At 36.5% G+C, this 24,185-nt stretch overlaps 1 protein-coding gene across 1 annotated transcript in view; it reads right to left on the reverse strand.

Annotated features, from left to right (window-relative positions):
- Positions 1-1,351: 1,351 nt before the first annotated feature.
- The window catches only part of CDCA2 (cell division cycle associated 2), a 39,571-nt gene continuing 16,737 nt past the window's right edge, over positions 1,352-24,185 (reverse strand). The window contains exons 6-16 of the mRNA XM_051974159.1: positions 22,629-22,840; positions 21,878-21,968; positions 18,068-18,294; positions 15,885-15,969; positions 12,501-12,727; positions 11,128-11,206; positions 10,309-10,397; positions 9,238-9,378; positions 7,190-7,364; positions 3,617-4,939; positions 1,352-1,738 (exon numbers count right to left, since the gene is read on the reverse strand). Coding sequence (XP_051830119.1) covers positions 3,648-4,939; positions 7,190-7,364; positions 9,238-9,378; positions 10,309-10,397; positions 11,128-11,206; positions 12,501-12,727; positions 15,885-15,969; positions 18,068-18,294; positions 21,878-21,968; positions 22,629-22,840 — 2,618 coding nt within the window. The 3' untranslated portion in view covers positions 1,352-1,738; positions 3,617-3,647. The remainder of the gene's footprint in view (positions 1,739-3,616; positions 4,940-7,189; positions 7,365-9,237; positions 9,379-10,308; positions 10,398-11,127; positions 11,207-12,500; positions 12,728-15,884; positions 15,970-18,067; positions 18,295-21,877; positions 21,969-22,628; positions 22,841-24,185) is intronic.

The raw sequence follows: 24,185 nt of genomic DNA on the forward strand, positions 1-24,185 counted from the left end.
TAGATTAGGACCAGAAAAATTTGTTGTGGGAAGCTGTTGATTCAGTTCACAAGAAAAAAAAAAAATTTTAAATCAACAAAAATGGCAAAAAGCCTATAAAAGTGATTTGTTTTACTTTCAAACTTTAAGCAAAATTCTTAGAAACTTATCTTATGGTAAATCCGTTTGTGGTTTTTTTTTTCTGTTGAATTTTTATTTCAACTTTTATTCTCTTTAAAATATTATTTCAGTTTGTTTCCTAAGTCCACATCATGGCTAAAATAGAATTGTTCCCTCTTTAAATTCAGCAATTATTTACCAAAGCAATGGGGGAAAACAGCACATTTTTAAACTGGCGGGAATAACATTCCAATTATATCCTCACTCAAGATTTTCCAGTATTTTTCTAACAGGTCTCCATTGACCCTAGATTTCTTGGGAATAGAAAGTACTGTCACTCTTTACTATCGTCAATTATCCCAACCTGACTTTTGGTATACTAAGGCCAAACTTCCTTTCTTCTCTCTGGCAGTGACCTTAAATTAAGGATCGCTTCTCGCTTCCCTATCCCCTACTGAGGGTGAAAGAGGGTGGAAGATTTACTGGAATCCAAGGGAAAATGGAACCAAACTTAAAAGGTAAAAACCAGTTTTCACAATAGAGAACTCTAACCTAGTGTAATCCCCAACTAGCTAAGAGAAATGGCAAGAAGCAAGATTAACTGGCTCCATTGAAGGCCCAAAAATGGAAGGAGCTTGTGGGAAATGCATCCTGCTCTCCCCAAACAGACTGTGGGAAGTCTTTTTTGGGTTTTGGACCCAACGTTATATTAGTTATTACATCAGCTCATTTCCATATGATCTGTCTCTTTACACTAAAAGTGAAGGATTAGAAAACAAATATTTCTAGTTTATTATTCCATTTTATCTGTTCATATGACCTCTTCCTGCACTTCCCCAACCCTCCCTTCCCTCCTCTAAATTAAATACATTTAAAATATCAAATGCTAGTTTTAAAATCTTTTAGAAAAATCAGCCTCCCAATTCTGTGTCTGTCGAGCTGAAGGAAGATTACTGAAGCTAAGCACGAACCTGCCAACCATGGCTCCCCATACAGAGAGGAGTGAAGTTAGAGGCAAGACTGAGAAGAATGGAGAAAACAGCCACAAAAATTGGGGTTGAGGTGAGAGGGGAGGCATAAGAAGACTGACAAATGTCGCTGTGGGAAACTGTCCGAGGATAACTTGCTAGAAAGGATTTGGTGTTTTGTTTTGTTTTTTTTTTTGGGGGGGGTGACCCAGCTTAGTTGCCTGAAGTCTTATTTCAAACCAAACATTTAGGGGATAATTTAAAGAACAAACACACAAAAATAATCAGGTGTTGCCCTGGATTTATAATTAAATATACACAAAAAGCCTCGTGTCAGGCTGCCATCTTCTGGTACAAATATGAATTTACATCAATATAAAAAGCAATTCAAAGATTCTATCTTAACATATTTAAGATACAGGAAGATTTTGAGAAAATGTACTAGGAGTAAAGATGTTTAGGCAAGGCAGTCAGAAAAAAACACAACATAAGTACATCATGATCTTTGTTTTTACCACCCATGAACAGTAAAAGCAAACAAGCATGATCAAATACAGAAATCTTAACGTTTAAAAATTTTACAACACAAACAGAGTTTGTTGGATGAAATTGCTTCTAAGTTGCTTTAATTCTTCAGATCTTCTGTTTTTGGGAAAACTGCCTATTGTTATCTGTAGAAACCAAGTAAAATATTTATAATGAAACATTTTGAAACCAATAGTAATTCAAAAGTGTATATGATACAATACTTTATTTTCATCTTTAGTCATAAAAAGACAAGTTTACAATGAAAGATCACTAAGAGATAAAGGAAACATACACATAACCAAATATTTTCCCGTCCCTGTTAGTAAAGGCTGGGAATTGAAACAGAAAATTCAATTTGAATTCATAAACATAAAAGCTGTCTTATAGTGCATTAGGCTAGAAAAAACTGAAATATTATAGATTATGTCAGAGAGGCTTTGCCTTCATGTTAAATGATTAAACAAAAGATTGATAAAATATGGAAAGCTACAGACTAAATTTCAGAAAAAGTGAATACTACTTTTTTGAGGTACAGATGATTTGCTAACCATATTAACCATAAACAGGGGGAGGAAAGCCCATAAATGTTTTATATTGCAGAAAACAAGCTTTGGAAACAATCCACCCTTTAGCAGGAGTTGGGATCACTTTGAGTGTTAATGTAAAATACATTAGTCTTAGCAGCAGGAGTCCCAGACCTACTGGTGCCAAGAAGGTAATGCAGTCTCTTTACAGAAGTGAAAAAAAAATGCTCCATCACAGCAGGAGTTTTTTTTCCTTGTTGTGTTATTTATAAAGAGTTCTATTTGTTAACAAGTTTCTGCTATCATGGTAGAAAGGTTTAAGAAGGTCTTCAAAGAAAGCTGTTTAATGACACAATGATTCATAGGGATTTTTATAAGTTGAAGACATACCAGTGTTTTTTGGTCTCCAATACTCCTCCAATACTCCTTGTGCCCATTCTCCCGGGAAGCCATGAGATTCCAGCTCAACGAAAAAAAGCTAAGCTTATTCTAATGCGAGCAAAAGCTCCTGAGTGGAAATGCCATAGGACAAAGGAAAAGATGCTGCTTTTTAAAAGCAAGCTGGGACCTACCATCACCTCTCTACACTAGCACATGACTTTTCTTAGGCCCAATCAATTAAGATCATTTTAAATTTTCACTGCCAACTAAATGTGATAGCATCATTTCATATTGAGAAGAAAATTTTCCATTAGCTTCCAAGTTAGCTGTAAGTTTCTGGGAGAATTACAAAATAGTACATCGAAAGATATATAGATAGCTTAGCTGAAAGCACACAATGCCTTCTAAATTGAGCTTATTAAAAAAAAAATTATATATATATCTACATCTATATCCTCAATGGTGCATTTATTTTTTAAAAACAAGTCACTGGAAAAATACTTTAAATACCATACATTTTAGATTGAATTTTAATAATCTTATGAACAATTTTCACTGGGGACAGACATAACATTATCAAATTTTTGAAATCTGCAAAGTGGAGTCTAGCTTACCAACTGCCTAAAAAAGTGTCCTTTACTTCGTAGATAAAATTTTATGAAGTATCCATTTTTATATTTAGAAAAAACTCTCTCAGCCTTACTGTATTTGAAAAGTGAACATTAGCCCTTCTTACTCTTTTACAGTCTCAGGTTAATTGGATTCCAATTTACAGCCCCTTGTAAATCGACATAATGAATATCAGTTACAACTACTTTTTCTGAAATTAATTAGTTGCATTTGAATAACTAATTAAAAATACCTCTGAATATCCAGGTAGTTTTGGACATTTACTCATTAAAAAGCATTAGTGGACTAAAATATTCATTCGTTCATTAAGCATCATTTGCTTCTGAGAAGCAGGAAAATAATGGATTATTTTCCTTAAAAAAGTTAAATATTAAGACATGCTTAACATCTATCTCAACCAGTTTAGTGGGTGACTTTTCACAATAGAAATGTTAATGAACAATGCAGCATTCTGCAAATAAACAATCTCTTAAAAAATATAGTTACCTTCCCCCTCATAAAACGAATGCTGGAAATGTCAGATATTGTTTGGATTCTCCAAGACTTCAATTTTGTCAAAGTCCTTTGGGTGGTTGTCCTCATTCCTATGAGAAAGGCTTGTTCTCCTGTAATATCTGGGTCGGGAAGTACTTCTGGTCTCTGAAAGAGCAGATGCACAAAAGCTCTTCCTCCTGGTTCCATAAGAAGCACCAGATACAGGATCATTCTCCAAGTTCTCCCTGCTTGAGATAGAGGACAAAAGACAGGGCCCTTGGACGAAGGACAGATTTTCAAATTCTCTGCTATTAGATGAACACATTGTTGTCCTTTTGGCTTTCTGAGAAATATAGGAAGTTGAAGGGCCTGGAAGTGAAACCCAAATGAGACCCTGACTGTCAGAATTTCTTCGAAACCTTGTGCTGCGTCTTACTTTTGACCCACTAGTGTTTAATCTCCTAAAGGCCTGTTTGATGGATTCGGTTAAATTGTTGAAAAGTTCAGAATTGTCAACAGGTAATTCTTCCATTGGATAGGAGGTAGGCGGCTGATTCCCAGGGTCTTCAAAATGCATAATCTGATCAGCTGGACAATAAATAGAGCTTCTTCTCCGTCTCTTCATAAGATTTTTGTAAGTTAAGATGCCACTGCTTGCTTTTGATTTTCTCTGTTTCAGCTCTTGGCCACGACTTACGGTTTGTTGTTCCACATCCTCGCTCATGTCAGCATCTTCTGGATGATTCAATTCTGCCTTTGGAGCATTTGCTAAATGAGTGCTCTTCGGTCTTTCTTCAGAAACCATTAAAACATCTCTCTGCTTTCCACACGACATACCGACTTCTTCTACTTGCTGTGTGTTGTCGAAGCTTTCAGGTTCACACGCACTTTGCACATTTGGAATAATGGCAGCAGACTGCAAGGGCTGCAACAGAAAAAAACTGGAATTGGGGATAATTGGAGGTATTTCTTCTTCTGCTGCAAGAGTTAACGTTGGAGAAAGAAGGCAGACGTTTTGGTTCTTAGTCCTTTTCTTTGTGTGGTCTTGATGCTCCAGCTTGTCGGGATGCTGAATACAACCACTTCCATAAACTGTTATCATACTTATATTTGAATCCCGGTCAAAAGACACAGGACCATGAGATGAGTCACTTTCTATATCAGAACTGGAGCGTTCAGAGACATTTTCTTCATACGATGGATCCGAGATTTCTGGGTTCTGGGACAAATATTTATTTCTGAATTTTCCAACCGGTCTATTTGGGCCAGAGTTCACGGAATCTTCACCTCTTACTTTGGAACTGCTGGAATCTTCTTTTAGCATGTCAAGACAATCTGATAAAAATGTGACAGTAAAAAGAATTAAAAACTTTAAAAATTGTTGCTTATATGCACCTGCCTGTTTTGCATTTTGTAAAACTATGATGCCACTTATTTTCTCTTGTAAGGCAGCTTACCAAAAGTTCTACCTGTCACAAACAATAGCTAACCGCTTACAGGTTAGGTACCCAAAATATTTGTGGAATCAACCAGTAGCTTCTGGCTCATAAAAACATTTCAGTTTTGTACAATGCTTTCCTGGTTATATGCTTTTTTCATGATTCCTCCAACTTGTCTGTCATGTATGGAGACATAGCTAAAGAGCTGAAGCAGAGAAAAAACAGCTGTCTAAGATCAACAAGACAGACTAAATTCAGATTTTCTGCCTTCTTTGATAGAATCCTCTCTTCATTTAACTTTTTTCTTCTCATAGATAAGTCACAACACTTAACTACAATGATTTGCTACTATACGGTTCAGCCTAAATGTTACATTTCTATTTCTAAATTGTTACCAAAAACAAACAAACAAAAAAAATGAAATTGAAAAGATCAGTCCTTTCTACTTGGCTAATAAACAAACCCAATACAAATCAATACAATACATAATTTGGTATTAATATGGCATTAGATTTAGTCTATGCCAATCAACAGTAAGCTGGGTTATTTCTAGAACCTTACAGATATATATTTATCAAGCTTTCATGAATTCCTACTTAGCTACTGGAGAAGAAGTAAAATTTTAAAATGAATTAATTCTATTAAATCATTTTATCAAATCACTGGATCCAATTACAGACTGAACTGGATATAGTGACAAAATATTTCTGCTTTGTCCAATAATAACTATCCATACTAGGTCCAAGATGGTCCTGTCTTTCATCAAATTCCATCCAATAATTTATTTCCAATGCATCGTGTTTAGATACATAGCTTGGAGAAGAAAGCAAGAAAGAGAAGAACTGAACCAACTACTGAAAAATAATAATTATATAAAGCTTTGATAACATAGGCACAAAAAGTGATGTTGGAATTTAGTCAGCAAAAAAATTGGAGTTTATTTTTGGACCCATACCTAGAGTACTGTGAAGCATAATGTTTAAGGAACTCTCCCTTCTAGAAAATAGACGAACAATTAACTTCTGAGTACTGTGAAGCATAATGTTTAAGGAACTCTCCCCTCTAGAAAATAGACGAACAACTAACTTCTGTCTTCTGACCTCCAATAAAGGGAGAATCTTGAGGAAACCCGTTTTAAGTTGGATATATGTTTGCAGACCAAATTTATCTAAATCAGTGAGACAACTAAAAAAAATCTTAGGTTTTTTACAGATCATAGTGAGATTCTGAAGTCTAGAAGATGCTAAATATTAAATATGAATTAAATATGGAAAATTAAATTTTAAAAATCCCAACTAATAATTTTACAAAAAACTAGAGGCTGATCTAGGAGGGCTGGAAGACCAAGGTTCAAGTCTTGGTTTTGCATCTTACTACCTTGTGTGATGATGAAGCAGGCATTGATCTTTCAATGTATTAGACAATTCTCTTAAGTATCTGATTTGAAAAGTCTCACCAAAAAAATGGAATATTGAGCCAAATGCTTCTTTAAATATATACCCAACATTATTTGCCTTAAAAAAACATCATTAAAGTTTTTATTCTCTTTAAACAGTTATAAGGAAAAGTTATAATGATTTGATTTCAGTTTGCTTTAGAGGAGCTGGCTACACTAGGTATACTATTCTTAGATGACATGGAAAAAAAAATCAGTTAAAACTGAATCAAAGCCATAAATCAATACTCATTACAGTTCTCTATGTCCAGCAGAAGCATATTGGCTTCACATCCTATTTAACCAAGCTATAGGATACCACATCAAGTGTGGGCACCTTACTATCTGCACAATGTCGTTCTTCTCCTCTCCTTGTTCAATATTATCATTAATACTTGGAAATGAGACAGAGGCAAATTAACGGAAAGCCTCTTGGGCAGAGGGATAGAAAAGGTTCAGGAACATGAAGGCTCCTCTTGCGTACTCCTCAGGCCGCAGGACATTTCGGGGAAACGTAAAGTCCTTCAGAGCACATTAACATTAGTATATCCAGTACCTGGTCATGTGACCAATAGAATTGAGCAAATTTTGTGGTTGTGGATTGTTATTCAGGAGAGACTAAATATGAGCAAGAATGCTGCAGGATGGGATGGAAATTAACTTATTCATCCACATTGACAGAAGTATGCTTTAAAATGGAAGCACATATACCTGAGTTCCACAGAACTGGAGGTCTCTCTGTGTTGAGCGCTGCTGTAGAAGGGGTCTCAGGGATCTCAGGAATAGGACTCAGAAGAGGTTTCTTAGAAGCTACCTCTCTTAGACCATAGAAAGACTTCTGTAAACTCTTTCCCTTTCCTTTCCTCCTCCTGCAATTTTTTAACACCTAGGAAAATGTATAAAACATTATAATCAAGGCAGAAGCAATACAATCCTTTATAATTTTTACATTATCTCTAAATCACTCAAATTCTTTATTAGGTAATCTTCATACATTTGAACAATTTTCAACAAGTTATCCCCACTTACTTAATAAATTCAAAACCTGATATTGAAGTATCTCTCTACAGAGAAAAGGCTCTGTTCCTGGTCTGCAACTGACATCAATGTTCCAATTACATTTGGGGCAAGAATTTTGCAATCTTCCAAATTAGAACCAAAGTTGCTCCAAAGAACTCTGCTTCACTTACTACACATGAAAAATTCAAGCAGATAGAGAAATGCCTATGGTTCAGATGAGGACAGGCAAATGGATGGACAACCCATGGAACTTAACTGGCAGCAGCACATCCATCTTAGAGAGAGACTGTGGAATGACTGAAAAGCTGGACGCAGAAATGAACAGCAAGAGAGGGCCCTGGACTACTTTTAAGAATCTACGCGATGATTCTAGAGATCTCAAGAGTTTTGGCAATGTTGAATGGTTACATGTCTTGGAACACTCAAAGAACAACTATCAAATGAGAACTCTGCAGAAAGAACAGTGAATAGGATATATCATCAGATATATACAAGTTTTGTTTCAAGATCATCTGGCCACACGGCAAATGTGGGGCACCCATGAGTCTTGTAAAATGCAGACAGGAGAATAGAGCAAACCAGAGTCAGGATGGAAAAGGCACGCCCTAGTGCGGATATGAGCTGCCATGAGAGAGGTATAGCAAAAGTCTAAGCAGCAGAGCTTCATTTAAGTTTTAAAAGTTTTTTTTTTTTTTTTATTTCTGCAAAGTACCTGATCGTGTTTCCCTTATATCCTTAGGGTAAAAAATGGGCTGGATATTTATTGTGCACTTTTATTAACAATAATATATTCACATAGTACTTTATGTGGTAAAGTACGTTATTTAATCATCACAATACTATTCGACAATATAGTTGGTACATTGTAACCACTTTACAGATGCATAAACTGAGAATGAACTTTTCCAGTGTCCTAAAGGCACAACCAAACCTCCAATTCCAAGGTTACTTCTTTTTTTGCACCATAACATTCTGAACTATTGGGATGAATGTAGCTCAAATCTCCACTTTAGAGAGCACTTTTCTATACATCTAGGCTGGGATGAAGTATGTCTATGATTTAAAAAAAACTAGACATTCAAAATTATCTTGGTCATAAAAAGCAAAAGACCAAATCAAATCTGGAAATTAAAAAAGTTAAGATATGAAGTCTTGAATTTAGCCAAATTTTTAAAAATTGCAATTATAACATGGAAGAAATCTGGCTCCGGCAGCTGTTTTAATTGATCCAAGGCAACACACATTTATTAATGACTTGTTATATGCTGAACATTGAGAGACAATGAAACCACAAATGTAACAAAAAGTAATACATAGTTGCTTAAAAAAAAAAAATCAAACAAACCTCACAAAACAGTTATTTTTATAGCTTACTAATAAAAGTCAAGTGTTATACTAGACTCCTTGATGAGAAGCAGCATCATACCTGGATGCTAAGGGAAATACTTGTTAAGAGTATCATGGTGACTAGCCCAAGGATCCAAAAAAGACAAGAAAAGAGAAACACAAGAGTCTAGGAAAAGCTGGAGAAATGGGGCTGTGGAATTTCAAGAAAGCAAGGTCAGCTACTTGAGTTCCCGCTTACTACTTATGAAGGATGATCAAAGAGCAGCGGCCTCCTTCTGTGCTGTTGAATGACCACAGGGAGGCCCACTGACTGCCTCCCCTGATCTCTGACCTCCCCGGCCAGGTCTGTCGTGATTGGAGAAAGGACAAGGACCAGGGCTACACACACTTACTTGTATCCTTTTCGAGGCTGTTCGGTTTGTGGTCTTTGTTCCTTGTGCTTTCTTCTTACTGGGTCTCTTTTCCCTATCATTCTTAACATCTATGTTAACTAGGTTGCTAAAATCAGCCTCTGTAGTAACATTAACCGATTGCTGCAGCAAACATAGAATTTGAAGTTAGAAAAACAATGTTAAGTTTTAAAATTCATGTGAGTCATTAACTAAGACAATGGATGAAAAGCACACTCTCCCAATCACATAATTAATTTACTTATTTTTTTTTTTTTTGCTGCACCGCTCTTTACCCTATCATGTGTTGCTTTTCTGTCAAAGACAACATTCATGTGTGATAATCAATTTTAAGGCTCAAAGGAGAAAATTGCTAGAATGATTCATGACAGTCTATCAACTAAAAGTTTCCAACCTGATCTTGAATTGACACATAGAGACTTCAGGACCTGTTACACCAATCATCTTTAAGGAAAAGGAATAAATTAATAATTACTTTATTTAAAAAGAAAAAAAAATGAATCAGAATCTACTGGATTAGGTAAGGTTCATAAATCCAGTATTCATTACTCTGAATACTAAGAGTATAAAAAACCCAGAAGGAAAGGGGAATTTAAATATTTTGAAATTACAAATAAAGTCTCAATTCAATATCATGGAAAATTCAACTGCAATTAAATTTTATTAAAACAGAGAATACTATGTAATAAATTTTATTGATAAAACAAGCATTTAGAATGTCTAAATCTCATTGCTCCAAGGCTGACTGCAGCCCACTAAAATTTCAGAATGAAAATACAGCCACAACAAAAATCAGAAAATTCTAAAACAAGTTTTCCTTGAACTAGCGCACTTGCTTGCTACATTGACAAGTATTAAGAGAACTATGGATTTTTAAAGAATTTCTCTTTTAAGAGCTCACTGGAACCTAATCAAAAAGTATCTTACAAATGGAGGAAAAGAAAAAACACTCAAAAGTACATTAACAATCAAAATTTCAAGTAATAAGTGTTAATACTAAAAAAAAAAAAAAAAAAAAAAGACAAATAGAACCAAAAACCAAAAACATCTTACCTTTCTTTTACTAGCAGATCTTGTTATTCTAGAAACTTTGACAGGGGAAATTTTTTCACATTTACTTGAAGAATTAACAGCATCAAAAGCTGAATAAGTAAAACACATGGCAAAAATCAGAATTTTATTTAAGCTGCCTAATTATTCCTCTCAGATATACACTACAACTACATACACTTAACTCATAATTTCTAATGCAATGAAGATATTGCTATCTTGATGCCTTTAAGATGCCCAAGATAAGTTTGCAAACGAAGTAAGTCTATTGAGCATACTGTCTTAGAACCACCCAGTTCTTTTTCGTCGTTGCAGAAGCATCTGCTTCCAAGTCATGACATGGTGCGTCTCTAAACCACACATACTTGTAGACAATCATATAAAAGAAATCACCCCTAAATGGCCCGTCTGTCTTCCACTAGTGACTTAATTCCATCAGCATCTTGGCAAACTAAGACTGGCGCTGGGCCCTGGACTGTTTTTCCAGTTTGTCTTTTGCCAGTCTGTGCTCTGATGATAAGATTCAGAGATTCCAAGGATACCTCCATGTATTAACAGACTGAAATATCAGAACTATTCAATAGGTAGCAAAGAAATGTTAAAATTAAAAATTACTTCAAAGAATTAACTAACAAGGTTACCTGTCCAGACTTTCTACTGTGGGAACTGAGGACCAAGAGAATTCTTACAATAACTCTTAAAAATTCCCAAATATAACATCTTCAAAGTTACCCTCAACAGTAGGAGAGCTGTTTGTTTTGTTATTTTACTACTTGTTTAAGGAAATACTAATAATAGTATGAAAAAGTTTATAAACCGTACCTTCAACAGTTTCAGAGGATGAAGAATTAGTGGCATGTCCTAGAACTGCAAAAGACACTTCGAGTGGTTCCATTTTAACCTGGACAAGTTGAAAGGAATGAGAGGAAAATTAAGACTCGTATTCAGCAGATGACCAAGAAAAAAAACTGCTTACAAATAAAGGTCTTAGTAAGGAGTGATTCAAATTTATTTAACCTAATTTATCTTATCAAATTAGAAAAGAGAGGCTGCAGATGTTATCTGAAAAGGGAGCAAAGAAGCAGGAGCTGAAAAGATGAGGGAAGGATATCACTATTTGAGATCTCACTTTCCTAATCTATAAATGGGGAGGACATAATACTAAATAATAAAATAATACTTTGTACTTCCTTTTCCTTAGTAAACATTAAAGCACTATATAAAGGAAGCTATTATTGTGATAGAAAAATGTATTTTCTGGTACTTTTGCCACTAAATTGAGTTTATTGACACATGCAATACAGCAAAATATAAAATTTACAATTACAAGTGATAATGCATCTCTACTATTATTTTATTTGTAAAAATCACTTTTCTTAACACCTCTAAAAAATGTTAGAAAAAGTTTTTCTTCAAAATAAACTACTTCTACAGCATAAAAAGGCTTTAGATTCAATAATCCCAAATCTTACCATTCCCATTATTAGCTGAATTTTCACAAATAATGAACACACACACACACACACACACATACATTTATCTACCTGATGAGAAGAGTTCATGGTGACTTTCGTAAATAAAAGTTCCAAAGATATCTACTCTTATTTGAGGGATGCAGCTTATAATGAAACTTGTACATTTAATACTCCCAACAATTTTCTCAAAAAATTTTATGAAAATTACTTGACTAGAAATAGTCAAATATTTTAGACTATATTTGAAACTAAGTCATGCACAGCATTAGAACATCAAAAAACAAACAAATAAAACTATGTTAATATTTTAAACCAGGGGGTTCTTAACTTGGCATCTCTTTTTAACTGACAATAGTATTTCAATATAATTGACTTCCTTTGTAATCCCACTATGTATTTTATCATGTACATTTAAAAATATTTTTCTGCAGAAGGCTCTATAAGCTTCATGAACTGCCAAAGGGTGGCACAAAATAGGGTAAATTGCCTTGTTTTAAATCAATATTCAGCTCCTGGTTTTTACAGCAAACGAGCAATCTGAACTTATTCTATTTAACTCAAACATCCTCTCCTGCCCCATCCCTCAATCCTGGAATAGAGACAATCAAGCATATAAGTTTAAGCACAAATATATGACTCAAGTACCCAGATCAGCCTATTTGCAAAAAGGAGCGGTTGCTCTGAGGGCAAGCCTGGCTCTCAGGGTCTTTTCTCACTTACAAGCTCCTGTTCTGGTTCTTCAAAGCTTGGTTGAGATATTGCCTCCGACAGTCTTGGGAAAAGGGGAGGATGAATACTTCTAACATCTTGATTTCGAGCAGGTGTACCCCCTTTTCGCAGCGGGGTGTTTGCTGGCAATGATTCGTCAAATACTTCTGGGCTTAGCTCTTCTCCAAAAGTAACTCTCTTTCTGTGCCATGGTTTTGGGAATTTTAAACTGCTTTTTTCTGCAGCAGACAAAAAAAAAAAAAAAATGGAAACAATTTTATACTTTGAAGTTTTAGATTTAAAAACAGCTACATAAAATAAATAGCAATGATGATAATTTGGAATTTTTTCAATGTTTTAAAATTTACAAAAAATGAGATGTAAAATTCTATTTAAGATTTTTACCACAGTGACTGGATAAGTGAAAAATCAACAACTCAAACTTAGTCATCAGTAACAGGGAAAGCCCATATCCGCCTGGGGAAAAAAGGGAATTTCCTAGCAACTTCAGAGAGCTCCCAACAAACTCCAGCTCCCATCACTCTATTTCAGGTTCTAAATAGGCTCCAAAGCAAGCAGCATTTCTGAGACACTCCTTCCCCCTCCCATCCCAGTGAACAATAACCCCATCTGATCTCATTTCCCTAATGATTAACCTACTTCCACACAGCATCACCCTCCTCCTGTGATTCTGAACTTGGTTGCATTGTACAAATCCCTACTGATGGAGCATTCTCGTATTTTCAAACAGTAACCAAATCACCCCAGCATCCCTTTCTTCTGTGCTTTGTGAAAAGTTTGCTGAAAAGGTAACAAATCAGCTTTCAATTTCAATTTGTTCTCACACTGAGATGTGGCTGCCTCCTTCAATGGAGTTCTCCTGTTGGATTAACAGGACTTATATAGCCTTTTCCTCTCCAACTCCTGTTTTCACATTCGGGAACTTCAGCATTCACACTGGCGCTCTCTTCTCAAGCCCCCTTTCAACCTTTCAATATTGCAGCTTACTCCATGAGTCTCTCCCCGAATCCACCTCAAACTACAGACATGAGTCATGTCTCCTTGAAATTTCCCTCTCGCAACAAAGTGTTTCAGGTTCATGTTCGTGAAGTGATCTGACAATAATCTGTTACCTGATACCAGATAATCTGTTCCTAAATCTTGCAACTCCAAACCTTGTTCTTCATCTTAAAGTATGACCCACTAATCCTTGACTCCTCAGTTCTTTCCCAGGTCATTACTCCCCTACACTGACTATATTCCCTTCTTTTCCCCATCTCGACCAGTTAGTGAACCTAATATCAAACCTATTATCACTTCTGTCCCTTCCCCCTCATCTAAGGTATTGTTCTGCAAAACCACAGCCTGAGATTATTTCTATCATATGCTGCCTTCACTCCTACTCACATGCTATTAAACAAAACCTGGAGGAAATTTGTATATTGTGTTCACTGGACCCCCTACCAACTTATATTACATAATCTCAAATGGGCCCTCAACTAAGGCAAGACAATCCTCTCACATCTGACTAAATCCATTCTACTTTCTCTGCAGAAGTGCTTTTCCAAACTTTCCCAACCCTCTTCCAACCTCCCGTGGTCCTCTTTCCCCCTAAACCATAATTGAGATCTTGCCTCGTATTTCACTATAAAGACTGAGGCCATTCTTTGAGTTCCCTCTTCTCCACTCTTCCTCATATCCCTGTGCAGATGCCCTATTCTCCCAAGAGAAGATGCTTCTTCCTGCATAGGCAAAAATGAGCCCACTCCATCCTGCTTTCTCCATCTACCATTCCCACTTTTCAACGTCTGTGTCTGCTTCTATATTGCCCACAAACATGTCTATGTCCTTGTGAGCTGATGTCTCAGGGACTTCCTTCCTTTCCTCTCATTCAACTCTCTAAAAACTGGTTTACAAATTCACCATCCAACTGAAAACAACAAAGTTAACAATCTTAGGGCAGTTAGACAGTAGAGAGGATAGAGCACCGGCCTTGAAGAAAAGAGGACCCGAGTTCAAATCCAACTCAGGCACTTAACACTATTTGTGTGACCTGGGCAGGACTCAGGGGAAAAAAGAAGTTAATGGTCTTCTCTTAATCCTCACCCTTCTTGACTTCTTGCAGTCTCTGATACTGCTAGCCATCCTCTTCTTGATACTCTCTCCTCTAGATTTTCATGACCCTTCTGCTTTTCTTACCTTACCGGGCTTTCATCTATCCCATATCCTTAATTCATGAGTGTTACCTATGCAGAGGCTCTTTCTTGAGTCCTCACTCCTGTTTTCTATAATAATTTACTTGGTGATCTCTTCGACTCCCCTGGATGAAACTATCTCCCAGATATCCAGCCCTAGCCTCTCAACCCCAGTCTGCTAACACCAAATGCCTACTGGACATCTTGAACTGTCTGGCTTGTAAATTGTTATCTTAAGCTCATTATATCTAAAACTGAAGTCATTATTTTTTCCTCCCAAATCCTTCCCTTCTCTCTACTTTCTTATTACCATTTCAGATTCCTATTGTAGGTTCATTAACTCATAATTACCAAGTCCTCTCATTTGTACCTTTGTAACATGGTCACCTCTCTTCCACCCTAGCCGCACCTTGGTGCAGACCCTCATCAGCCCATGCTCTACCCCAGACTATTTCAATAGCCTGCTGGGTGGTCTCTGCCCCCAGGCCATCCTCTACCCAGGAGTCAAGCTTCTTAAAGCACAGATCAAACCAAGTCACACAAACCTCTTCCCTCATCAATTTCTGTACCTCCCTATTACACCAAAGATCAAATACAAAGTTTTCTATTTGAGCCTTTGATGTCCCTCATAGCTTGGCCACTTCACCTTTCCGGTTTTATTCTATTTTCTTCCCCTATCTATGTACTCAGCAAAGCAGCATCACTGGCCCCTCACTGTCGTTCCCTGTGTCAAAAAGAGATCCCCCCTTACTTCAGCCATTATACATAAGACGATCCCCCAAGCCTGGAATAGCATCCTCCCTCTTGGTCTTTGCCTTCTGGATTCCTTCAATGCTCAGACCAAGCGGCACCTACTGTGGCAGCTTTTTTAGACCTCCCAAGGGAGTTCCTTCCCTGTTGGTCACCCCCAATCTAACCTACCTATACCTTGTTACACGTTTCTCGGCAGTACATGCTGTCACTCCCAGACTGTGAACTCTTTGGAAACCATGACGGCTTTCTGCCTCAATATGCTTATCCTTTATCTCAGTGCCTAGTATAAAGCAAGCCTTTAAATGCTTGTTGGTTTATAAGGGATCCTGAAATCAGAAATACTACTCAGAAGTGCAAAGACATAAGGAAATGAATGAAAAGAGCACTGACCAAATAATTATTGGTAACATTTCTTAGACTAAAAAAAAAAGAATACAATTTTTCTTACCGTTTTTCAATTCTTCACAACCTTTTGAAAGATCTGAGAATGAGAATGATTGTTTTCCATCATAACCAGTGGTGTCACAATGTTCCTAAGAAAACAAAACCCAATAACATATTTTAGATCCCTAATGTTATTTAGGAAAACAGTTTCAAAACAGTTTCTAACAAGAATACTATCAATGTTTAAAATCTGTTTCAATTTCACTCAGTGCAATGCAGACCTGGAAAGCACACAGTGAAAACTGGAGTCTTCCTCTTATTGCTTACCATGAATACTTGCACATCTTCATTCATAGCCTTACTGTGAAGAAAGTGCTTTATACATAACAGAGCAGAATGAAAATGGGAATTATGTCTATTCTTACCACTAATCTTCAAAGCCTATGAGAAGTGACTGAGCATCTCTTTGCCAGAGATTCCCATTATCCTGAGCCTTCCTTTATCATCACAATATTCCTATTCTTTTTTCTCATCTAACTCATAAGGACTCTCAGACTTTGAAAACTTTCCAGATTCATAATAGACACAATAAAGGCCTTGAAGGCAGTGGCAAGGTATCAGGATATGATAGACAGTTTGAGCCATAAAAGGATGGTTCCTGAAGTGCTGTTCACAGATGTCACTGACAGGTCTTGCCTGGCAGATTTCCTCTCATTTTAGAGCTAGGAATCATTAAGAAATGTACTTACTGCTTAACCCTGAAGGTGAAGAAAGTTTGAAATTGCACTATAATCATAATTATGCCATTAAACAGACAAGTGACAACTAGAATTATATGATGATATAATCTGTTACTGGAAGAGATATTTTAAAAGTCCCTCTCTTTTATAGGGACCTGGAAGATAGGAGATAGGATTTAGGATTTCCAAATACAAATCCATCATCCTTTTCCACTACACTTGTTTCCTTACAGAAATCTCTTCCTGCTGGTCATATCTCTGGTCTGCAGAGTCCCATTAGTGGAGAAAGATGACAAGATATCCATGGCTCCCCTGCCTGGACCTCAATTCTCTGCCTCCAACAATGGAGGAATCCAGACACTTGACAGAAGAGCTGAGTTTATACAGAAGATATAGACCAGGGGAAACAGAAGCCAACACCACATGGATTTCACTAGGGAAGAAGAAGTGCCAAAGGAAAAGCTACCAAGCTCCTTTCAAAAAACAACTCTCTAACCAACTGGTTTTCTTTTGCTTTCAACCCTAAATTTAAGACAACACCCATTCAGAGACCAAACTTCCCTTACATCACCCCAATATACTCTTTTGACACAACACACTGGGTCCTGAATAGGTACCTATTGGCACCCCAATAAATGCACATTCTGTTTAACAAATATTTATTCAACACCAGCTGTAATAACTACAGAAACCCCCCCCCGCCCAATCAAATATCCGTATTTGTGAAACAGACATTCATCAAATACTTAAATGTACTTCTTTCTGATTAATAAATGTCTACAATTAACAGGCACACACTTCAAAATTCCCTCAGTTTGATAAATATTTTATCCTTTCATCCACAAGAGAGCAGCATGTGTTAGTGGAAAGAATGCTGAAGCTGGGAATCAGGAAGATGTATTAGAACCTTTCAGTTATCCAAGTGTCAACTATTATCATGAACCCAGAGGGCTATGTATGTAGCATGCAGTAGTGCTTAACATATGAGTGATGATTCTGCTGGAGGATAGGGAAACTAATGTAGGCTCTGGGGGGAGTAAGCTATATTTAAAAAGCAACTGAAACTGAAGTCCATAGAATGGAGTGATCATCTCATCCTTTTGGCACTAATTATTTATATGGCATTAGGTAGCATCAGCCTGGGACTAAATGAGGTGTATTAGCTGTCAGATAGACTTTTCCTGAATGAGAGGAAACCTGTTAGGCACAATCTGTGAATCTGGGAACAGCATTTCAGGAACCATTCTTTAAGTTACGACTTTCCACGATACCCAAATACTTCAGCCTTCTTCGAGGCCTTCATAGTTCCTATAATGAATCTGAAGATGTTTCAAAGCCTGAGAATCCTGATGAGATGTGAAAAAGGAATAGGATTATTATGAAGATGAAGGGAGGGTTCAGGATAATGGGAATGAAGGAGGACAGAAGTTAGACAAGTGTCTGTGGAAAATAGCCATTTGAAGAATTCTCTTTTAGCCACACAAGTCTCTATTTGCAATGATGTTACCTGTAAGCTTTCCAGAAGCAGCTTCACGGGAGTCTTCTTCAGCACAGATCGAAGGAAGGAGGATTCACAAGATGAAAGGTCCCCCTGGTACACAGGTGCAATTGGAGGCATGGTCTCATTGAATGTTTCTGTGTTCAGTTCTTTCTCAAATTTGCTTCTCCTTCCACGATGTCTTGATGCAGCATTACTTGCTAGTTCTTCCTCTGCACATCCAGCTGTGTCCTTCCCTTCAAGAGAAACATACAAAAGCTTAAGATTTTAGGGGCAAGTCAGGCCAATCTAGATTAAAAACCAACCCCAAACCATTTGTTTACAGAGAAAGTAAGCTTTTGAAGGATTTTTCCCTCTAGTTCTTAAAGGAAATATCTTACCCTACAGTACACACTGGAGAGAAGAGCAAGCTTTTAGTTTTAAGTCTGTTCTCTGCAAAGTGTACTGCGAGACAAAAAAATGATGCTCCTACTCACCACTAAACATATTTCAGTGTAGCTGCTGGGGTTGAAATACTCCAGCCAGACCCTCTGTCCCTGGTTCTAACCTGCCTGAATAAAGACCCTGGAAGGGTCCTGGAACCTGACACCATGGCCCAAAGGGACAAGGAAAGTAAAGTCAGGGCAGTGTGTTTGTGTTAAAGATAGATATTTAATTATCACTATGGATCTTGGTGTGGAGAAAAATATTCTAAAATGCCACTGAAGAGAGAAGTATTCGTATAAAAAAACTTCAGAATCCATGGCCAACCATAGGGATAAACAACTCTGATCTGCTACTACTGAGGAGGTTATTTGGAGCTGCAGGAGCAGAAAGCTGGTAAGGGTTGATAAAAGTGGTTAGCCTCTGCCAATGAAAGGGCCACCAAGTTTCCTAAGGAAAGGTAGACTGGCCCGGGACCGACACTGTAGGTAAAAGCTGCTGGTTCTCAATAGCAAAGGGCCAGGGGACCATGGCTACACTGTTGGCCCTGGGCCAGACACAAGGAAGACACATAGGCTCAGTAAAAGAAAAAAAGAAAGAAAGAAAAACTTTGACTCTATACTAAGGTTAAGGATAAGCAATAACAAAGAAAAAGAAAATAATACACGTGATTTATATAGCTTTCCAGCCCTCTAACTGAACTCTTACATAACAAAATCCAAAGAATTAGTGACTTGGATCCTGCCCCAGGGATGATGAACTTCATGGAACTCTACCTGTCTGAACCACTAGAGTTTTCTTTCTTTTTACCTGAAGAACAGAGATATTAGCTTCTACAACACTTGGGCTCAGTTTGACAATAAGACTAAGGCTGCTCAGCCCTGTTCCTTCCCTTCAGTGCTGAGAAAGCTGATGCATTAAAATGGCTCCAAATTTCAACTCCTCTATATTTGCAGTCCAGATTCAAATACAGTTTACGTTAGGTAATCTCTGCTAAGTCAAATTATTTTTCCCTAACAGTCTGAGATTCGTGCAACAAGATAAAGCAAAATACCTCAAGTTCAAAGAAAACTACAGCCCTGATAAAACTTACAAAGCTGTAAAAAATGCATTAAAGAGATCAATGACCTCCTCTCCCTGTACTCCATTAATTGTTACCAATGGCTGTTTTGTGTGAGAGGATGAAAGAACAGCCTTAACTCAACTTCAAAAGCTTTTAAAAATTATAAAGAACTCCTGAACTTTCCACTAAAATGGTCAGTAATGAACATATTTCTCTACAAATTTCTCTAAACTTTTGGAGGCTTATTAAACATTTTTAGTCTTACTCAAACGTTTATGATCATAGATGGGAATGCTTCCCTCCACCAACCTCTTCCTCCCCCAATTTCTCTTAGATTCAAAGGAACATCTCACATACCTGGCCTTTATTGGGATATGTAATAATGCCTTCAAAAACTTCAACTTAAATAAACACTAACTAAAACATGTAATACTATGAATTTATCTAGGTAGTCTGAACTTTATTCAGGTAAGCTACATAATTCAGAACAGCAGGATTTTGAGCAGAATAATATGCTTGGATAATTGCACAAAGCAAAATTCATTCAATACAGCAATAAAAATGTATTATAGGAATGATTAGTTAGGAAATAGTTAACATAATCTATAATAATCTGAACTGGGAGAATGGCTGTGGAGTTACATATGAGGGAAACTGAAAGGTAAAGAAAGGGGGAAGGGGGGGAAAATCAAAAGAGAACACTCATTAATCAGCTAAATAAAGACGTCTACTATTAGAAAAAAGTAAGAAGACAAAACTGTTTTGGGGTAAAGATAATAAACTTTGGGAAATACTGTATTTCAAGTGATGGTATTGAGGTCTTCTTAGTTAAGTGGATGTGAGTTTTGAGTTTAAGGGGCAGTCAAGAATGAAAAAACCTATTTGGATGTCATCTGCACGAAAAGATGTTGGCCAAGGCTGGATGCTAGAGAACCTGAATAGGCTGTAAAACAGAGAGCTTGGAGGCTCACTGGGCTGTTACTGGGCTTTCAGGATACATCTCACCTAATTCACAACCTCAAATGAGCTGCTTTTCTCTGCAATATCCCTAACAAGCAGCCAGATCAGTTTCTACCTGAGCACATATACTGACTGGTAAATGGCCACCAATCTCAGAAAACTTTGCAAAATTCTGAACGATATAAATGGTTAAGGAAGTTAAATCTTTACAGAAATTACAGTTTAACTGCCATTCACTATTATTGTGTATGGTTGAGGCAATTTATCACAGGGGACTTGCCATGTTCAAGACTTACTCTCAATTTTTTATTCTAGTTTTGAGAACATCTACTGTTCTCTCAGGAAAGAGAGTTCAAGATGATTTTATTTAGAATAATCAATAGTTAAAAACTGTAATTTCTGTAGAAGAGTAGGAACAGTAGGTAGATAACTAAAGATACAGGAATAAAGAGAAATGAAAGCATACAAGGTATACATACTAAAAGGTTTTGTAATTATTAAAGTTTGAGAGCAGAAAAATTCAATCAATTCAGAGGTTTTTTAGTCTGAGGAGATTTGAACATGTATATACACAGAAAAGGAAGACAACAGAGTATGAGGGTAGCAGAGGGCAACAGGAGGATGATGGATATACCAAGGATTAGCCTTTATAAAAATTATAGGGTAAAAGGAAGGAGACTGGAAGTTTAGGAAATGAATCGAGAACTCATTGGGCCTCAGTTTTTGCAGGAATAGAAGTTAGGATGCACTGCTGGGAAAACTAGCCAGAAATGAAGCTTTTGAACAAAAGCAAAAAGGAAAAAGTCTGAATAAATAGTTGGATCATGAGACAGGGAAAATGAGCATTGATTAACAATTCTTCCTGCAGAGCAGGAAGGGCCTAATATTATCAAAATCTGATTAACAGATTATATCCTCTGCTAAAATACCTTTAGACAAATACTATTCAAACCACATTATCTTGTCCCTAACAGATGGATTATGCCCATTAACATACTATGAATCTCATGCATGTTAGATTTGGGGAATATCTTACAAGCATTGGCTGATGCTCCCAGAACAGGCAGGCGTTCTAAAATAATGGCAAAGTGCAAAAAGCGCTGGGCCCTGAGGTCAGGAAATGAGGGTCAATTCAATCTGCCCTCAGAAACTGACTGTGTGCCCTGGACAAATCACTTCACTCCATTTGATTCAGTTTCCTTATTTGTGAAATGGGAATGATAACACCACTTACCTCACAGAGATGGTGCGAGGGCCCAATGAGACAAAACAATAAACATTTTGCCAACCTTATAGTACTATGTAAATGAGAACTATTAGTAGTGCATTTTAAACAGAGCATGAGGTCACCACAATAAAAATTGAATAATTACCCTTTGCAGCCCCTGAGAGATTTTTCAGTGAAGTCTCCTCTAAAACTGAGCATCCAGACTGTGCAACAATGGACGGATCAAAAGATGATTCCTAAGGGGGACAAGTGCTGATTAAGGTCAACTTAACTGCAAAACACCAACTAAGCAAATACTGATTTCTTCTCCAATCTGGACAAAATACTCCTGTTTTTTTTTGGCTTGAAAATGGTAAATGGGCACAGAAATAGTAATGACTATCTGTTTTCACTTTAAGCAGGCTGAGGGAATCTTCTTAGTTTCCTGGCTCAAATTTAGAAGACAAATACTCATTTTCTAGTTACCTTATTTCTATAAAGCATGGTTCTCTGGTAATCTCTAGAACTGGCCAGATTTTGCTCAATGATAAAATCTATGTTAGGAGCTGTTTTATTTAGCAGAATATGTTTACACTGTCAGAAATGAATTCTTAAACTATTCTTAAAAATTTATCAAGATCCTAGGGTAGAAATGCTTAATTTTTAAAAATACAGAAAACTTTATTTCATGTTTTATTTCATTAGAGAAGGTCCTCTTTTGGAAGGGGCATTTGATGTAACAAAACTAAAGGAATTACATGAAAATTTAAGGGTACTCACTCAAGCAGCCACCCCCAACCCCATAACACCCAACCACACATAGGACTGCACAGCAATCTCAGTAGAGAATCATGTGCTACTTAAATAAAAGTACAACCACTAAATCCTGATAACTTTCTTTTTCAGGTAATTATTACCTTAGAATGATCTGTTCTAGAAGTTTCACAGGTATAAATTCGGTTTGCGTCAGGAAAAGTAGCAATATGGCATATCTGGACGTCAGTCAATTTTTTTTCACCATCAGCTATATTTTCCTTTAAATCTCTCTGATAAGATATTCGTCTTCGCTTTGATGATAACTCTCCACACGGCTTGGGCTGTTCACAATGTTTGGGGCTTTTGTTTTTAGCTGAATTTCCAAATTTTTTTTTCAGGGAGTGAGGGAAGGGAGTAAAAGGGAAAAACAACAACAACAACAAAAAGATAGCTTTAAAATTATTTAAACAATTTATTCTTGAAACCTTTAAAATATTCTATGTATAATTCTGAATATTTTGTAAGAACAATTTTTTAAAAGTTCCCTTAAAAATGAAGTCATTTTGAAATACTATTTAAAAAAAAAAAAAAAGACAAAAACCACTACCATGGATAAAAGGCAAATTTAATGAAACTGGATAACAAGGTTATGAACTTCAAAGCCACAAAAAGAAAAAAGTTCTAACACTTATTATATCTAATTATATATCTAATACTTATCTAAAATTCTAAATACCCCTTTAATGAGGGGCTCTTCAGCAGTTTTATCTGGCAAGGTGACTCCTCAATTGAGAAAACCTCAATGGTTTCTTCTCCAAGCAGTGTACATTCCTGGTTGGCCTCCACAAACAATCATTATCCCTTGTGCAGCCTTGCCTCAAAATAGGACTAAGCCCAATGCCTGACTATGATGTTTCCAAAAATGGCTTCTGGGTCATCACTCACTCATATATCAGTAGTACCCAGGCCACTTTTTTCTCCCTCTATATGTTATATTTAGATACATCTTTTATTGCCCAAATCAAACTAAATTTTGACACAGCCATACCAGATTGTTAAAAGTCTCATTTATTTATTTATTTTTGAAGGGGTTTAAGTGACTTGCCCAGAGTCACACAGTTAGGAAGCATTAAGTATCTAAAGCCAGATTTGAACTCAGGTCTCCTCCTGACTTCAGGGCTGGCGCTCTATCCAAGTCTTATTTTGACTGCTTATTTGTTACAAGGGAATTGGGCAGAAGGGGCAAAGACAGATAGGAGTCAAGGAAGTATTATTCAAAACAATGTACAGAAGAGATGACAAACTAAAAGTATCAGAGGCAAGGGGGATAGCTTTGAAAAATTGTTATATTTATTTTATATTTAAATTGGTAAGCAAGACTTAAGAGTTTCATGTAGCAATTATGTTTTACAATGTCTATGAAAATTTTAAATTCTCTTATCTTTTTATCTGAGTCCCCCACTTCATCATAAATTCTAATAGAAGTCATATTATCTAAGCTTTTTTGTATATCTAGATTCCCAAAACAGTAGTTATTTAAAAAAAAAAAAAAAAAAAAGCTTTTTTTGTTTTTTTGTTGAATTTAGCCTGGTAGGCTATACTGAAATTCAGTTATTATCTCACAGAAATTCTGTCATCAACAAATTTTCTATATTGATATACATATGACCTACTAGGTCAAAAGCACTGAAAAGCCACGCACAGTTGAGAAGTAGATA

The sequence above is a fragment of the Antechinus flavipes genome, chromosome 2 (genome assembly GCF_016432865.1).
Source record: "Antechinus flavipes isolate AdamAnt ecotype Samford, QLD, Australia chromosome 2, AdamAnt_v2, whole genome shotgun sequence".
In the NCBI taxonomy this organism is placed as follows: Eukaryota; Metazoa; Chordata; class Mammalia; order Dasyuromorphia; family Dasyuridae; genus Antechinus; species Antechinus flavipes.